The 13,376-nt window shown below is 43.7% G+C and overlaps 1 protein-coding gene across 4 annotated transcripts in view; it reads right to left on the bottom strand.

The window, feature by feature from the left end:
- Positions 1-491: 491 nt before the first annotated feature.
- Positions 492-13,376, bottom strand: part of LOC127471127 (cytochrome P450 20A1) — a 17,751-nt gene continuing 4,866 nt past the window's right edge. For 3 of the 4 annotated variants that reach the window (XM_051787706.1, XM_051787704.1, XM_051787703.1), the window contains exons 4-13: positions 9,027-9,172; positions 8,177-8,344; positions 7,871-7,949; positions 6,411-6,526; positions 5,941-5,995; positions 4,546-4,666; positions 3,632-3,743; positions 2,939-3,003; positions 1,017-1,106; positions 492-846 (exon numbers count right to left, since the gene is read on the bottom strand). In XM_051787706.1, the coding sequence (XP_051643666.1) occupies positions 696-846; positions 1,017-1,106; positions 2,939-3,003; positions 3,632-3,743; positions 4,546-4,666; positions 5,941-5,995; positions 6,411-6,526; positions 7,871-7,949; positions 8,177-8,344; positions 9,027-9,155 (1,086 nt within the window). In that variant the 5' untranslated portion in view covers positions 9,156-9,172 and the 3' untranslated portion in view covers positions 492-695. Of the gene's footprint in view, positions 847-1,016; positions 1,107-2,938; positions 3,004-3,631; positions 3,744-4,545; positions 4,667-5,940; positions 5,996-6,410; positions 6,527-7,387; positions 7,732-7,870; positions 7,950-8,176; positions 8,345-9,026; positions 9,173-13,376 lie in introns of those variants that run through there. The other variant, XM_051787705.1, reaches the window with a different exon arrangement.

Below are 13,376 nucleotides of genomic sequence, written 5' to 3'. Positions count from 1 at the left end.
ACTGATACTTCTGTTTTCTCAGGGGCCAAATCAATTTTATTCCTCTTGGTTTACTAGCATTTCTCAGTCATTCTTTCTCTTGCAACCCCACAGCATGCCAAGATTATACAGCAAGAGAACTGGTGCAATTCCCACCCCACTTTATTTCTCTCTTTCTCTCTCACACTCACACATACTTCTCACAAGATGTATCTGCTCTTCTTGACAGTTATAGATATAGCTCAAGGGAAGGAAAGACACTTTGAATAAAAATACCTATATATAGAGAAAGGCTTTGTCCTTGTGTCTCCAAGATCTTATCTGGTTAGGATCCCTGAAGAAGCATTCCACTGGATAACAGAGGCACTCTTATCCAGCTCTGGCTGCTATTGGAAAGGGGCTGGTCTTTGACTAGCTGATACCCAATAGTTCATACATATATCACTGAAAGGTTTTGTTGCTTCCTCTGCAATGATTTGGCCAGAAATCCAAAAGCAAATGTAAAAAAGGCATACAGATTAAATCTACTTTAATATGACTACTGGTTGAGTTAGAAAAAGTACCCAAGATAGGCATGTGCTTAAGAATGTGGAAGGTAAAAAAAACTGGATGTAAAATTCCTTGGCTGAGTCAATGTGGTGCCAAGCACGATTCTCCTTAAGACCCTTGCTCAGAACTTCACTATTGGCACTTTCAAACCCTTGTTTTGTTTCCTCTTAGCTTCTCTTGGACACTGTTATCCAGGCTTCCTCCTTTGGTGAGGTTACCAGTTCATATTTTGTCTCCATGACTTGTCCTTTCACTGGGTGGAGATACAGTTTCCTTACCAGCACACTCAGCAGGACTGTAGTCACTAGATAGGCAAACCTGAGGGAAGAATCAGGAGAAAAGAATAAAAACCTTGCTATGATGTAAATGTGCCAAAGGACAACAGCTAGCTTGGACAGGTTGTCCCAGCAGTACCAGGAAGATGCTGAAAGCACCTCCTCTCCTGTTCTGCCAGAGAGACTCAGAAAGACCCCCTTTCCTATGCTCACCTCAGCTCCGGGCAATCCTGGCTTCCTGAAAAACCCAATAAGGACAGGTTTTTCATGGCTGATTCCTCATTGAATCTCTCTGGGTCAAACCTATGAAAAACAAAATACACTAAGGCCTTCTGTTCAGGCACAGCACCCTTTTCCCATAAACATGGGCACACACTCGAGTAAAAAACTGGCAACAAAATACAGAATCTCACTAATTTGCGCTCTCTAAATCGTGCTGCGTAATTCCACACAAACATATGAAGCCAATCGTGCATCCACTCCATTAATGTTCCCAGCTGGTCAGCTGTGTCCCATCTTGGTCAAAATGCTGACAAACTCAGTTAGTGTGAGACAGGGCTGGAACTAACATACATTACCCCTCAGCAGTGGGTATTTAGCTTGAGTACACAGCTGAGCTAATGCCGCTACTTGCCCTCTATTCCCCTCCAGGGCACACGCAATCTCATTTGCCTCCCTCCCTCTCTCCCTTGAGTCCCTTCCTTTTTCACTTCCAAAAATATTCCCTTTTCTCTTTGCCTCTCACACTTCTCTTCAAGCAGCTGGTGTGTGTATGTGTATGTGCTGGGGGAGGGAAGACGGTGACTCATTCAAGTGAGAAAAATGGTTTCCAGCTTTAGGATGGTAGAAGCTGTAAGAAAACTATTATCCAGGGCTGGCATGAGTTAAAACAAGGGAGACTAACAAAATATAATTCAATTTAAATGTTACAAAAAAACCACCTCCAAACAGAAAATTTGATGGATGGATGGTTGGATGGATGGAAGACAGTTCTTTCCCTTTCTGCTAAACCTTTCTGCTTAATTCTTCAAGCCTTCATTTCCCTGACTAAACAACCAAGCTCTGCTTCTAACAAGGTGAAAGGGCATGTGGGTGCTGACCCTCAGGAAAAGCAGCATCAAACTTACATTCCTCCTGAAGTGGCAAATTACAGATGTAATAGGAGAGAAAATGCAGCTGCCTAGCAAATAAATACAGAGGGCAAACAGCTATGCACAGTGTTTCTGTACAGTAGATAGGTGAAAGCATCACACAGAGCTATCTCCTGTCTCTGTCACAGAAATACACATCTACTTCAGGCTCAACCCCAGTCTTCCTGGAATAAACACACAATGTTTATAGCAGTCCTCACTGTCTCTCCCACGAGGCCTCAGCAAACCTAAACACTGTCGTGTCCTATCCTAGCAGGGAATGCCTGCCAAGGTGCTTGTAGAGTGGTGCATCAGTGCCTGAGCCTTTTCTAAGAGGTGTACTCACAGCACCAGACAAGTGCTGTTCTAAAGGCTCTATTCCTTCTCCTAAATCCCAGTAGTCTTTTCTCTCTGTCTAGAATAACTGACCCACATTTTTTCCCAGCCCAAGTGAAGTAAGTCAGATACACGTTAATATTTGCCACCTGGAGGCCACAGGAAGCTACAACAATTTTTTTCTTTAACCTCCAGAACACTGGCCTGGATCCTGTTCTGTTTTCACAGACAGAAATAATGAGGCAGCATTTTCCTTCCCCCTGAAAAAACAAAAATTTCAGACTGACATTTCCTCTCTTGTATCATTGTTTCATGATGACAAGCAGTGATTCCAAAGCCATTCAAGTCACTGTTTCACAGAAAACCTTAAACAGAATTTACCAGCATTTTCCAGGGAAACTCTTTGTGTGTGCACAAAAAAAGTTTTTATTAAACTCTAACGCACACACGCACACAGGCAGACTGGAGCATGGGAGGATCATGACTTTAATTGCTCCAAAAGCATATCCATGGAGAAAACCAAACCAAAACCTTAATAAACTGATTTTCTTACACTGCCTTTCATCTCCAAAATCTGCTTAAGGCAGGCCCTGCAGCCTAAAAGGCTGTGCTTTAAGATCTAATTTAAAAAAGGAAAGGAATTAGTTGCAATAAGTTGATTCTACATACTTGTATGGTGATGGCCAAGATGAACTATCCTGCAGCATCACACCAAGAGCATAAAGCACAAGTGTCTGCAAAGAAAATTATGACATTTATGTCAAAGCAGAAAGAAATGCACAATTAAAGACACCTCTGGACAGCTCTGCTGGATGATGATTACTTTGTAGACTACTCATATTTAGGTGGATTAAAAAGACAATTATGCTATATTCATCTACAGATTTCCATAATCCATGCCCAGATGTTAGGATTTTAACTTCTAAGAATCATGCTGTGACTGTTAGTGGTTACAGAGGGTCTGACCCCATTTCTCTGCTCTTGCTGGCGTGTATGTATGGGCTACTTTATTCTCTGCAATGGAAGGTGATATGGATGAGTGATATGATCAGGCCTTAAACAATGTTCTTTCATGCACAACTGAGCCTATAAGCCCCTTCAAAAGATTACTCATCTCTGATAGACCCAGAACTGGAAGCAAATCTGCTCAGCAAGAGAACATGAATTCCCAGAGCCTCTCCTGCAGAGGAACTGCAGGCAAACTTTGAGCTAAACTGTACTTTCAGATGACAGAACATCTACTCAGGTTGAACAGTTTCAGAAGAAACGGTCTTCCAGCCTCACCCCTAGTCGGGAAAAAGAGGAAACAGCAAACTCCCTCTACAGGAAAGGAGTGGCCTAGTGCTCCCAGCAGGGCCCTACCTCTTTGGGGATAGTGTGCTGGTCGACTCTGCCCTCCAGCTCCTGCAGCTGTGCAGCAATGGGAGTCAGCTTTGCTGTTCGCACTGTCTCACACAGGACTTGCCGACAGTATCTGCAACCAGTAACACTTGGTTAGTTTAACCCTCCCAGAGAGAAGCTTGTCCACATCCTTGTGGCAGCAAGGAGAGCTGAGTCACCTACTGTATTTTTTTTCTGGCAAGGAGTCCCAGCTTTGCAAGAAGCAATAAATCTCATTAACAGCTTTTACGGAAGGTTATCGAAATCTCTCTTCTTTCAGATTTTAAACCAAACCAAAACTGCTAAAAAGCACAGACACACCAGCCCTTTTCCTGGTTCTCTCACCCATATAAGAAGCAGCAAGAAACCCACACATTTGATACTCCCTAACACTAGTCCAAAACCAAAATGCACCCAGTTAAACCAACAGATGCACAAAAAATAAAGGCACACTGTTGACTAGTCATCATCCAGTGGTCCTTTGAAAAGAAGATTGGTCCATGTTTTCTTTCTAAATATGTCGAACATGAATCTAACCAGGAAAATGACTGATTACTTCTACTTTTGGAAAACTAGGACAGAAACCAAACAAGACAGTTAAACAAACAAATTTTGGCCTGGCAGCCAGGGCTTTCCTCTACCAATGAACCTAAAGGGCTTTCAAAAGACACCCTGAAATGAGCACCCTGGTCCCCATGTCTGGAGTCCTACAGCAGATTCTCTCTATGTTGCAAGTCATCCTATGGTTTGATCACTTCCAGAAAAAAAAAAAAAGGGAGTAGCTTTTGGATGCCTTCTCCTGGCCCAGTGTAGGCTAGGCATCAGGTTCCATGTGAAACCCCCGTCCCACACCACATGACATAGCCTTCCTCTGCGGTTCCTTCTACAGGACTCACCTGAGCTGCTCAATTTTCTCAAGTGTAATTGGTCCCTTCCCCAGAATGCGGTCCACTTCCTTGTAGAGATTCTGCTGGACATCTTCTGAGGTTGTCAGGAAATAGACTGCCCAGGTACACACTGGGGAAGAAATCAAGACAAGACTGGACCCAGAATATTCAATCCTTTACAACCTGCATTCAGTTTTCTTACTTCCTGTATTTTCAGCGTTACTTTCTGACCTAAAAAAGGGTGACCTCTGTTCACAGCAGGCTGTGCTGATTCTGTATTCAGAGGTAGGAACAGAGCTGAACTCCTGTGTAGTAAGAGACCCTGCAAGCTAAAATTCTCTTTCTGATGCTGTAAGGAGCTTAGGGAGCTGTGCAGGAGACTAAGTCATTCAGTCCCTCAGCTCTGGCAAAGGAACCATACAGATCAACAAGCCCTGGGGAATCAGGGTTATTAGACCAACCATGGAAATGAATTGGCCCAGCCAATGCCCGGGGCTCCTGACAAGGAACTCTCTGCAGCAGGTTGGTCAGCACTTGTCTCCACTACATCTCTTTTATGAAGTACTCAAGATATCTTCAATAGCAGAGCGAAAAAGAAACCTTGCATAAGAAATAAGTGTGTAGGATGTAAAGCTACAAGGAAATGTTTCTAGCACTCAAAAATGTCTGTCTGTGAGAACTATCTGGAATCCATGTGTATTCAAGCCCCTTAAAATGCAGTCTTCCTGGAGTACTTGCAGAGGATATTCCCTGAGGAAGAGCTGCCTAATTTATTTTCCACATTGTTTCACACCTAGATGCACCTCAGAGGTTTTCTTTGGAGTCCCAGCCCCACTGGCTGAGATACAGGGCCAGATAACCATCCCCTTATCATAAGACATTTTACACAGCTTCAGCTAGTATTTTTATTTGTATTTTTCTGCCACAGTCTTTGCACAAATCCCAGAGTACTCCTTTGAATGTCCTCCATACATGAAACATACCTATCCTCCAGAAATTCAAAGTGGCCAGGCAGATTCCAACATTCTACTATAATTTCTTTCCCATGTGCCAGAACCTATTTTACAACATGATCTTTGTGGGTTATACATTTTGATGCTTTTTCATCAAATGTAGCATCAGTTATCTGGGGTTAAGAGTGCAAGCAAAAAGCAATGGGAAGAAATTCCAAGGTTCACCAAAAGACTGGGAAGGCTGTCAAACACAGCTTGGTTTCAATTCAGTAGCTGTGAGGCTGTGTCAAGAGTCTGATGTAAAAATTAGCTTCTCCTATATGTTTGTAGTTCAGGAGAAAGAAAATGATGAATACAACTTTTTATTAGCCTAGGATAAGTCTCATGTCATCACACAGAGTTTTAGGCATCCGAGTGTAAGGATGGGAAGTTACCTACAATCTGTACTTACAGTTAGCAGTGATTATGCATCCTGCCAGGGTGAAAATCATTGTATCTTCCAGAATCTAGGAAATAAAATCTACTTCAGAGACTGAAGTTTGCAAGACTGTAAAGATAAAAAAGAAGTGGCACATTCTCCACTCAAGCACATGAAATCCCTTTAGTGCAAAGAGCAGCATATAAATCTAGAAGACATGGACTGAACTCTCTGTAGAAATTCCACTGGAATTGCACATGAGACATGCTTAATATTAACATATTTCTGGTTTATAAAAATAGCTATGAAGCAGTGGTAAGGAAAGCTACCAAAGTCTAATGCAATTAAACATTCTAGGAGTGGAAAAAAGAACTAGAAATCCTGCTTTAGTAAAGAATCCGAGCTAAGATGCAATAACTTATACTAATCAAAGGCTACAATGTAATGAGTTGCCCATCTATCAAAACTCCATTACTGTGTAATGATATAACAGCTGCACAGACCTGCTGGTCACTCAGGTTCCCTTGCAGCAAGATGTCTACAAAGACATGCTTGTTGAATGATCTGCCTCGGCGCTCTTTTGTAACTTTCCTTAAGACGGATTCCATCTCCACCAGAGCTTTGGAACAAAAAAGAAATGTTTATTTTAAAATCTGGTCATACTGGTGCTGCAGAGAAGCAAATCCGTCTCCTCAAGCAGATTTTCAGACCAGCTGTCCCTGCTGGGCTCAGTTACAGAAGCAGCCTCTGTTACATGTTACTGTCAATCTGAAAGGCAGCATCTCCAATTTAGCTGAAAATGTAGAAATCAAATAGCACAGGTTGCCTGTAAAAAGCCATCCTTACAGGTATAACCAAGATGTGCACTCTGTGAGCTGAAATCATTTAAGGGGAAGTCAAATCACAATGTTTAACCATCAGAGAACGTGTTTAATCAGCCTCCATGAAAACATGTATGAGCCACATAACACTGGTTACCTGACCTGGAGGGCTATAATTACTACAGTACCACAGCACCTCCAGCCACTGATGGTGCCCCTTTTGCCAGAGGTTCTACAGGCATGGAGCAAGAGGATGGCTCTGTGCTAAAGAGTCTGCATAGGCAGAGAGAGGAGAGTGGGGAAAATGTGGAGGGTTTTGGCACAACAAGTCCACACATCTGAAGTTGTCTGAGTGCCCAACTCCTGGTAACTATTGTGAGAACCAAGGGGAGTTAGGGACCTAGATGCCATTGGCTGCCTGATTTAAATGACCTACTGAAGACTATCCAAGAACAAGGAAACACTGAGTCTGGAGGATTTACAAGCAAATCCTTAGTTCCAGATGGAAGCTACTTTTGTTTAACGTCTTATCAATCAATACTGAAAGGGTTTAATTATTAAGATCAAAAAAAGACAGGACAACCAAAAAATAAAATTACTTACTATAAAATATATGAGAAACGAAAGTACTGCCATAACAGACCTGAAAATCATGTTACCTTGTAAGAGCACATCAGAGGCTATCCCATGGAAAGTATCCCTCAAAGCAGCACCTCTGTACTTGTGTCCTCCAGCCTGTGAGTGACTGTCTGGTAGCTCATTCCCCCAAAGGTGCATCATATGGATGCCCATACAGGCCAAATCAAGTGGCTCCATCTCTCTCCACCTAGCACAGTTGCTTGCCTCCAAGAGAGGTCAAAAGTGGACACTAGGGAACAGAATAGGAAGGGAGCAAGCATACCCTGATACTTCACCTCTATCACTCTTCAGACTGGATAGACCCTAGAATTAGGCCTGGAACTAGAGTTCTAGTCCTACAAACTTCTCAAGTAATGGTAGGCTTGTCACTCAACTCCAAAACAATGAGAGTAAGTACAACACATCTGATAGACAGCTGGGCAAATTAAGTGCTTCCATAGACTAGCTAATTCCTAAGTATTAATCAGAGTGGGAGGAAAACTGTGATTTTGGGAGGAACCTACCATCTTCATAGTGCTTCTTCCTAGTCATATTTTTGTCAAGAGACCCATCCAAGAAACCTTTCCCAATCTCTGACCAGATCTGAAATGAGAGAGAGAACAGTACCATCACTCACCACAGGCTGACACTGCTGGGACTATTCTATTCTTCCCTACTCAGGAAAATGAAAACACCAAATAAAATTGACTTCCCATGAACATGGAACTGGTCTTCTCTTTAGGATACCACGTCCCATTTCAGACACAAGCTCTGTGCTCTTAGTTTGGAAAAATATAATAGGAAATTTCCTGGCTCTTCATGACACTTACTGCATCATGGTGCCTGCGGAATCGGATGACTTCCCGGTCATCTTCAAAGCTGCTGCCCATAGCTGTCTGTGTGACAGACTTCATGGCAAAGCCCAGCATGTGCTGGCAGAGTGGCACATGTTGTGACTCAGGAAAGGAGAGCCATTTGGCCAGCAGTTCTTCTGACAGCTTGAGAGGGAATGAACAATTAGTTAGAAGTAAGATCAGCAGTCTATTTACCAAACACCCCCTGGAGACATTCCCACCGTAAGGCAGCTCTGAAGGCAGACCACACTTTCATGGCTATGGCATGAAGCTACACTCTTTCCAGGCTTTCTTTCCCTTGTTAACCTAAACAGTAACATTTTAGCCTCAAATCTTTTGCCTCTTTCAAGGTTTTCTCCCAACAAGGTAGCCCTATCCTCCCTCTCTTGTTCCCTCTGTCACAAAAGAAACCTTAAACCCTTTAACACTAATAGCTCCAGATTGGGAAAACACATCATGTTTTAGATGCTGGACTAAATCAACAGAACAGTTCTTCACCTGTCTGTGGTCCCAATAGCTGGTTCCTTGCTCCTCCCTCCTGTCCTGGGAAATATATCTAGAATCAGGGTGCTGCAATATCTTTAACTGCATCTGGTATCTTGGCATAAAAAGGAACCAAGCTCAGCCCTTCCCCCTGGCCCATTGGAGCTAAGAGAAACCAAATATTCACGCCATGCTTGAACAGGTAGGGGCTGTTTGCTGTCTCAGATGCTTATAGTTCCAGCACTAATTGAAATGGAGGTCCTTTATCCTAGTGATCATTCTCATTAAACTTTCCCCTGTGAGACACACATGGCTTCTCTGCTGTACAAAGGCAGTTACGCACCTTCTGGATGAGAGCAATGTTACTTTGCAAGGACTTGGTCACACCGTTTTCATACAGCTTTCTCCTCATGTGGCTCTCTCCTGTATCCCCATTCAGGCTGGACTGGTATCTCAAGAGGGACTTCAGCATTGTCTCAAAGGGATCCACTGAAAGCAAACAGAGGAAACACCATTCAAAAGTCACACTACACAGGGCTGATGAAAACAGCAACCTCTTTAATTGGGTGCTGCTACTTCTGGGCAGTGAGCAAGGCACAGCTCCTTCCCCTAGGAACACTCTCTTTGGGGTGTCAAGCTTCTCTTGCTCAGTGTGGGCTGGGACCTCATAAGGTCTCTTTTCTGGGGCAGGGTGCCATCCTGTGATCAGCTCTCCCAGCAGAGCTTGCCTGCTGGCTCTACCAAGTAACTCTTTAAGTAACAATGCCTTCAGAGCTTCTTCCCAGTTTGCCAGTTCCCAGGTGGTTGTGCCATTGCCTTGGTGACAAGATTGAGTATAGCACGGTCCCTCCCCTTCTCCAGCCTGACCTGCAGCCCCTTTAGCACATTACCCCTTCACATCTGGTGTGCCCTCCTGCCCTGATCAAGGCTATGCACTCAGGATATATCAGCTCACACAAGAGATGTAGCCAGAGGCTGCTCTCTGCACTCCTTCCCTTGCTTCACAGCCCCAGCAAACCTCATTTGATACCCTACTCTTCCTGTATGATTTCTCTTGCATGCACCAAGTTCCCTGCTGATGAGCTCTTCCCAAACCAGCAGCTGCCTCTCTGTCAGGGCTGCCTCCAGCAGAGAAGCTCTGAAGCTCTTACAGAAAACAGTACCCCAGTAAGCTATAGAATGCTTTCTACTGCTAATTGCCTTCTTTCCATCTTCCTTCCACACAGACACTTGCAACAGTGTACAAACTAGACAAAACCACATAACTTCCATATCCATGACTCACTTCAGTTAGATTTTTAACTTTGAATTTCACCACCAGGGACTTCTATTTAATATATTTGCTAAAGTATACTAGGTATCAATGTAAAATGGTGCGAAAAAGCACGGCATATGTTTTTCCCTTTCTGTAAACCTTTCAGTGGGTCTTGCAGAACTGGCAGAATCTTTAAGGAACTATTTGGAAGCAGGAATCAGGGTTTTCAAGAGGGATATTGTCACTGTTTATCACAGTCTTATTTCTCCCAGATGGAGAGTGAAACCTCTGAGGCATCAGAAAACACTGAGGCTGGGCTAGACACATATGACTCTCCCAGTTGTGGAGGTATCTAGAATACCCTACAGAGATCATTATGCCACTGGACAAACATACAAGAAGAGACAATTCCACCTGCAGAGGACTTACTACCTAATGGCATAAAAGCAGCTAACAAGGCCAGAGGCATGAATATGGTAATCTTTCCTAAATGTTTTTCTCTCACATCTTTTCCCTTCCAATGTTTTTAAGCTCTGGATCTCACCCTCTTTCCCACTTAGAATTACAAGGAGTATGAGCATGTGTCTTTTGGCACAGCAGATGGTACCTATGGCTCTCCACGTGGAGCAGGCTGTTATGTGACTCTAGCTGCTGCTGACAATTCCTCCTCCAAGGTACTTTGTCATGGACTGGTTGCTGCTATTCATGCCATAGTTCCCTGCCGACTGGCCTTGGCAGAGCTTGGCACAACACTGGGTAGCCAGAAAGACAGATGGCAGGTGGTAAAGCCCACATAGCAAATCCAGAAAGCAGAGGCATCTAGAGAGGCTGGAGGATGCTTAACACCAACACCTGCTGGAACTGCAAAGTTTTCCTGGTGCATATGAGAGCAAGCTGCTGGATCAGCCACAGGCTCCGTTTTTTCCTCCCCTTGTCCTTAGTCCAAACTGGCAGTCCCACACAAGTGATACACTCACTGCTGTGCTCTCAGGGCTGCAGCACCCAGGCTGCCCTCTGCTGAGGGCTGGCTCTGCACCATTTGGGAAATGGCCATTTCTCCACAGCTGCGGGAGGCCAGTGACTCCACAAGGTACAAACTGTCTCTGGAGGGAGCTCTGTTCTGCCAGCACTTTCACAGACTTCTTCCTTTCTCCTTGTCTTGAAAATATCTCCAGGGTTACATTTTCAGTCCTCTTAGTGAAACATATAAAAATTTTGATTGATCCATTCATTTACAAGGAAGTCTTCTCCCTCATCCCAAGAACCTCAGAATGCTGTCCTGGATGCCACTGCAAGTACTAAGGGAGAAAAGATCTAACGGGATAGTCAAGCCAGATGCCAAGCAGAACTGGACATCAGAGATGGAAAGGATCTTTGAAACTACACAATACAAATGGTTCCAGAACAGCAGTGAAGCTGTTCTGCTCAGACAGGTCAGGACCCATAGTTCCATCTCCAGCATTCAATGTGCTTCAGGTTCATTGTCCCCACTCAAAATGGAACATCAACTCATGGGAGTTTTCCAAGTGGGTGTCTGAATGTACTGCTCCTGGCAATCCTGCATTAGTCCACCCTCTTCACATCCACACTCTTTGCAGGCCTGGACTCCTTCCCCAGAGCCACTCAGGGGAATCACCAGTATCAGCAGCAAAGTTTTACTTCCTTTGAATTCTTCTTGCAAATTAATCACAACCAAGTTTTAAGAGGCCATGAAAACATACCAATTTCAAACACTGTTTTAAGCATAAGGAAAAAGTCTCCTGGCATTAGAAATATTAATAACTATGAATGCAATTAGTCCAACTTCAAGGCTCTGATCTGAGATGCACTATCTGCACCTCTCTCTCTTTCTGTTTCCAAGAAGTTTGGCCATACCTGTGACACACATGTGAGTTGAGAAGAACCTTTGTACGATACTTGGAGCCAAACCCTACACCTCAACCTTGGAAATCAACAGTTTTGCTACAGCTACTCAGCTATGTTTGTTTATACCTCAACACTTCAGGAAATACAACCAGTAAAAGTCATCACCTCTAAAAAAATTTGAGCACTTCTGACAAGCACCCATGCTAAAAGGAAAGTACTGATACAACTAATATCTCTGCTTTTTCAGGTCTGAGATCATGAGAACCCTCCTTCTCAAGCCTGCTGCTGCTGCCTTTATTCCTTCTGCCGGGATGAACACACTTTCCCTGGCTTCTGCACAACTGGCTTCCCATTTCTCTGATAACACTGGCAGCCTTCATTTGCACTTGTTTTATTCAACATCATGCCAGAGTACAGAGGTTAGAGCCACACACAGGATTCCAGGTCTGGCTCATGTTCATCTTGTGCAACAGTCTAGATGTTTTCCTCTCTTTACAGAAAATACATGACTCAATGTACCCTTTCTTTTTTCATCCATGGCTGTGTGATGACTGAATTGAGGGCAATTCATGCACCCTGCTTTTTCCCCTCCTCTTCCTGTTCCTGCTACCCCAGCTCTCAGGGATAACCATCTCACTCTCCTTCCCTGTGGTGACAGAGGGTTCCAGCATAATGCCATCAGGACAAGATGTTAATGTTAAGTGGGAGTACGTCACCTCCCCAACACAGTATTTCATTTTACCAAGACAATCCACCCTTCCTTCCTCTTTCATCTCTCTTATGCCATTATGATGACCCACACAGTGTCCAAGCAAATTCTGAACTGAAACCTTAACAAAAACACAGTTCTATCGCTTTCCTTGTCTATAATTCTAATTATACAACATGCATCCTATTCATCCTCATGCTTAAAAATACATGTTTAGTCCTTGGCATAGCAGGATGCTGGGCTAGTCTGTAGTGGCCTGGGTCACTTAATTTCCTGTATGTACGTCCAGGCGCTGTATTTATCTTTCTCTGGTATTCAAATACTCCCAAATTCAGAACACTTCTGAGAACTTGCCTGCTCAGGGGCCTGTCACCACTTCTCTGAGCTTTGAGAAAGTGACTGTCTGCTCAATTTCCCCCAAACACACTTGAGAACATCTAGATCTTTCAGGGTGGTTTTCCACCTTCTGGAGTGTCATCGTTATCCACTGTGTCTTGCTGATTCTCATTAACTCCCACTCCTTTCCCAGACTGTAACCATATTTTTTTTGAGTCTGTCATGCAACTGTACATGAAGCTTACCCATCATGACCCCAGCATAAAGTTATCTGAGATATCTGCCTGTGCCTAAAGACAGCCTATAGGATCAGGACAGAGGTGTGCACCCAGCACCTCATTCAACCTCATAAGATAAAAACCACAAAAGCAAGGGATTAAACCCAAACATCAACTGAGTTAACTCACTGACTGTGATCACCTTAGGAAGCAAAACGCCCACCTAAGAGACTTACACCCTATTTTAAAATACTTTCCCAGGACTAAGATGATCAACTCAGCTACCAGCACCACCAACAACTTGAAAGA

This window comes from Manacus candei, unplaced genomic scaffold (assembly GCF_025592945.1).
Source record: "Manacus candei isolate 608988 ecotype Guabito, Panama unplaced genomic scaffold, ASM2559294v1 h1tg000023l, whole genome shotgun sequence".
Classification (NCBI taxonomy): domain Eukaryota; kingdom Metazoa; phylum Chordata; class Aves; order Passeriformes; family Pipridae; genus Manacus; species Manacus candei.
Note: the sequence above shows the minus strand (reverse complement) of the source record. Positions and strands in the feature narration are given on the sequence as shown.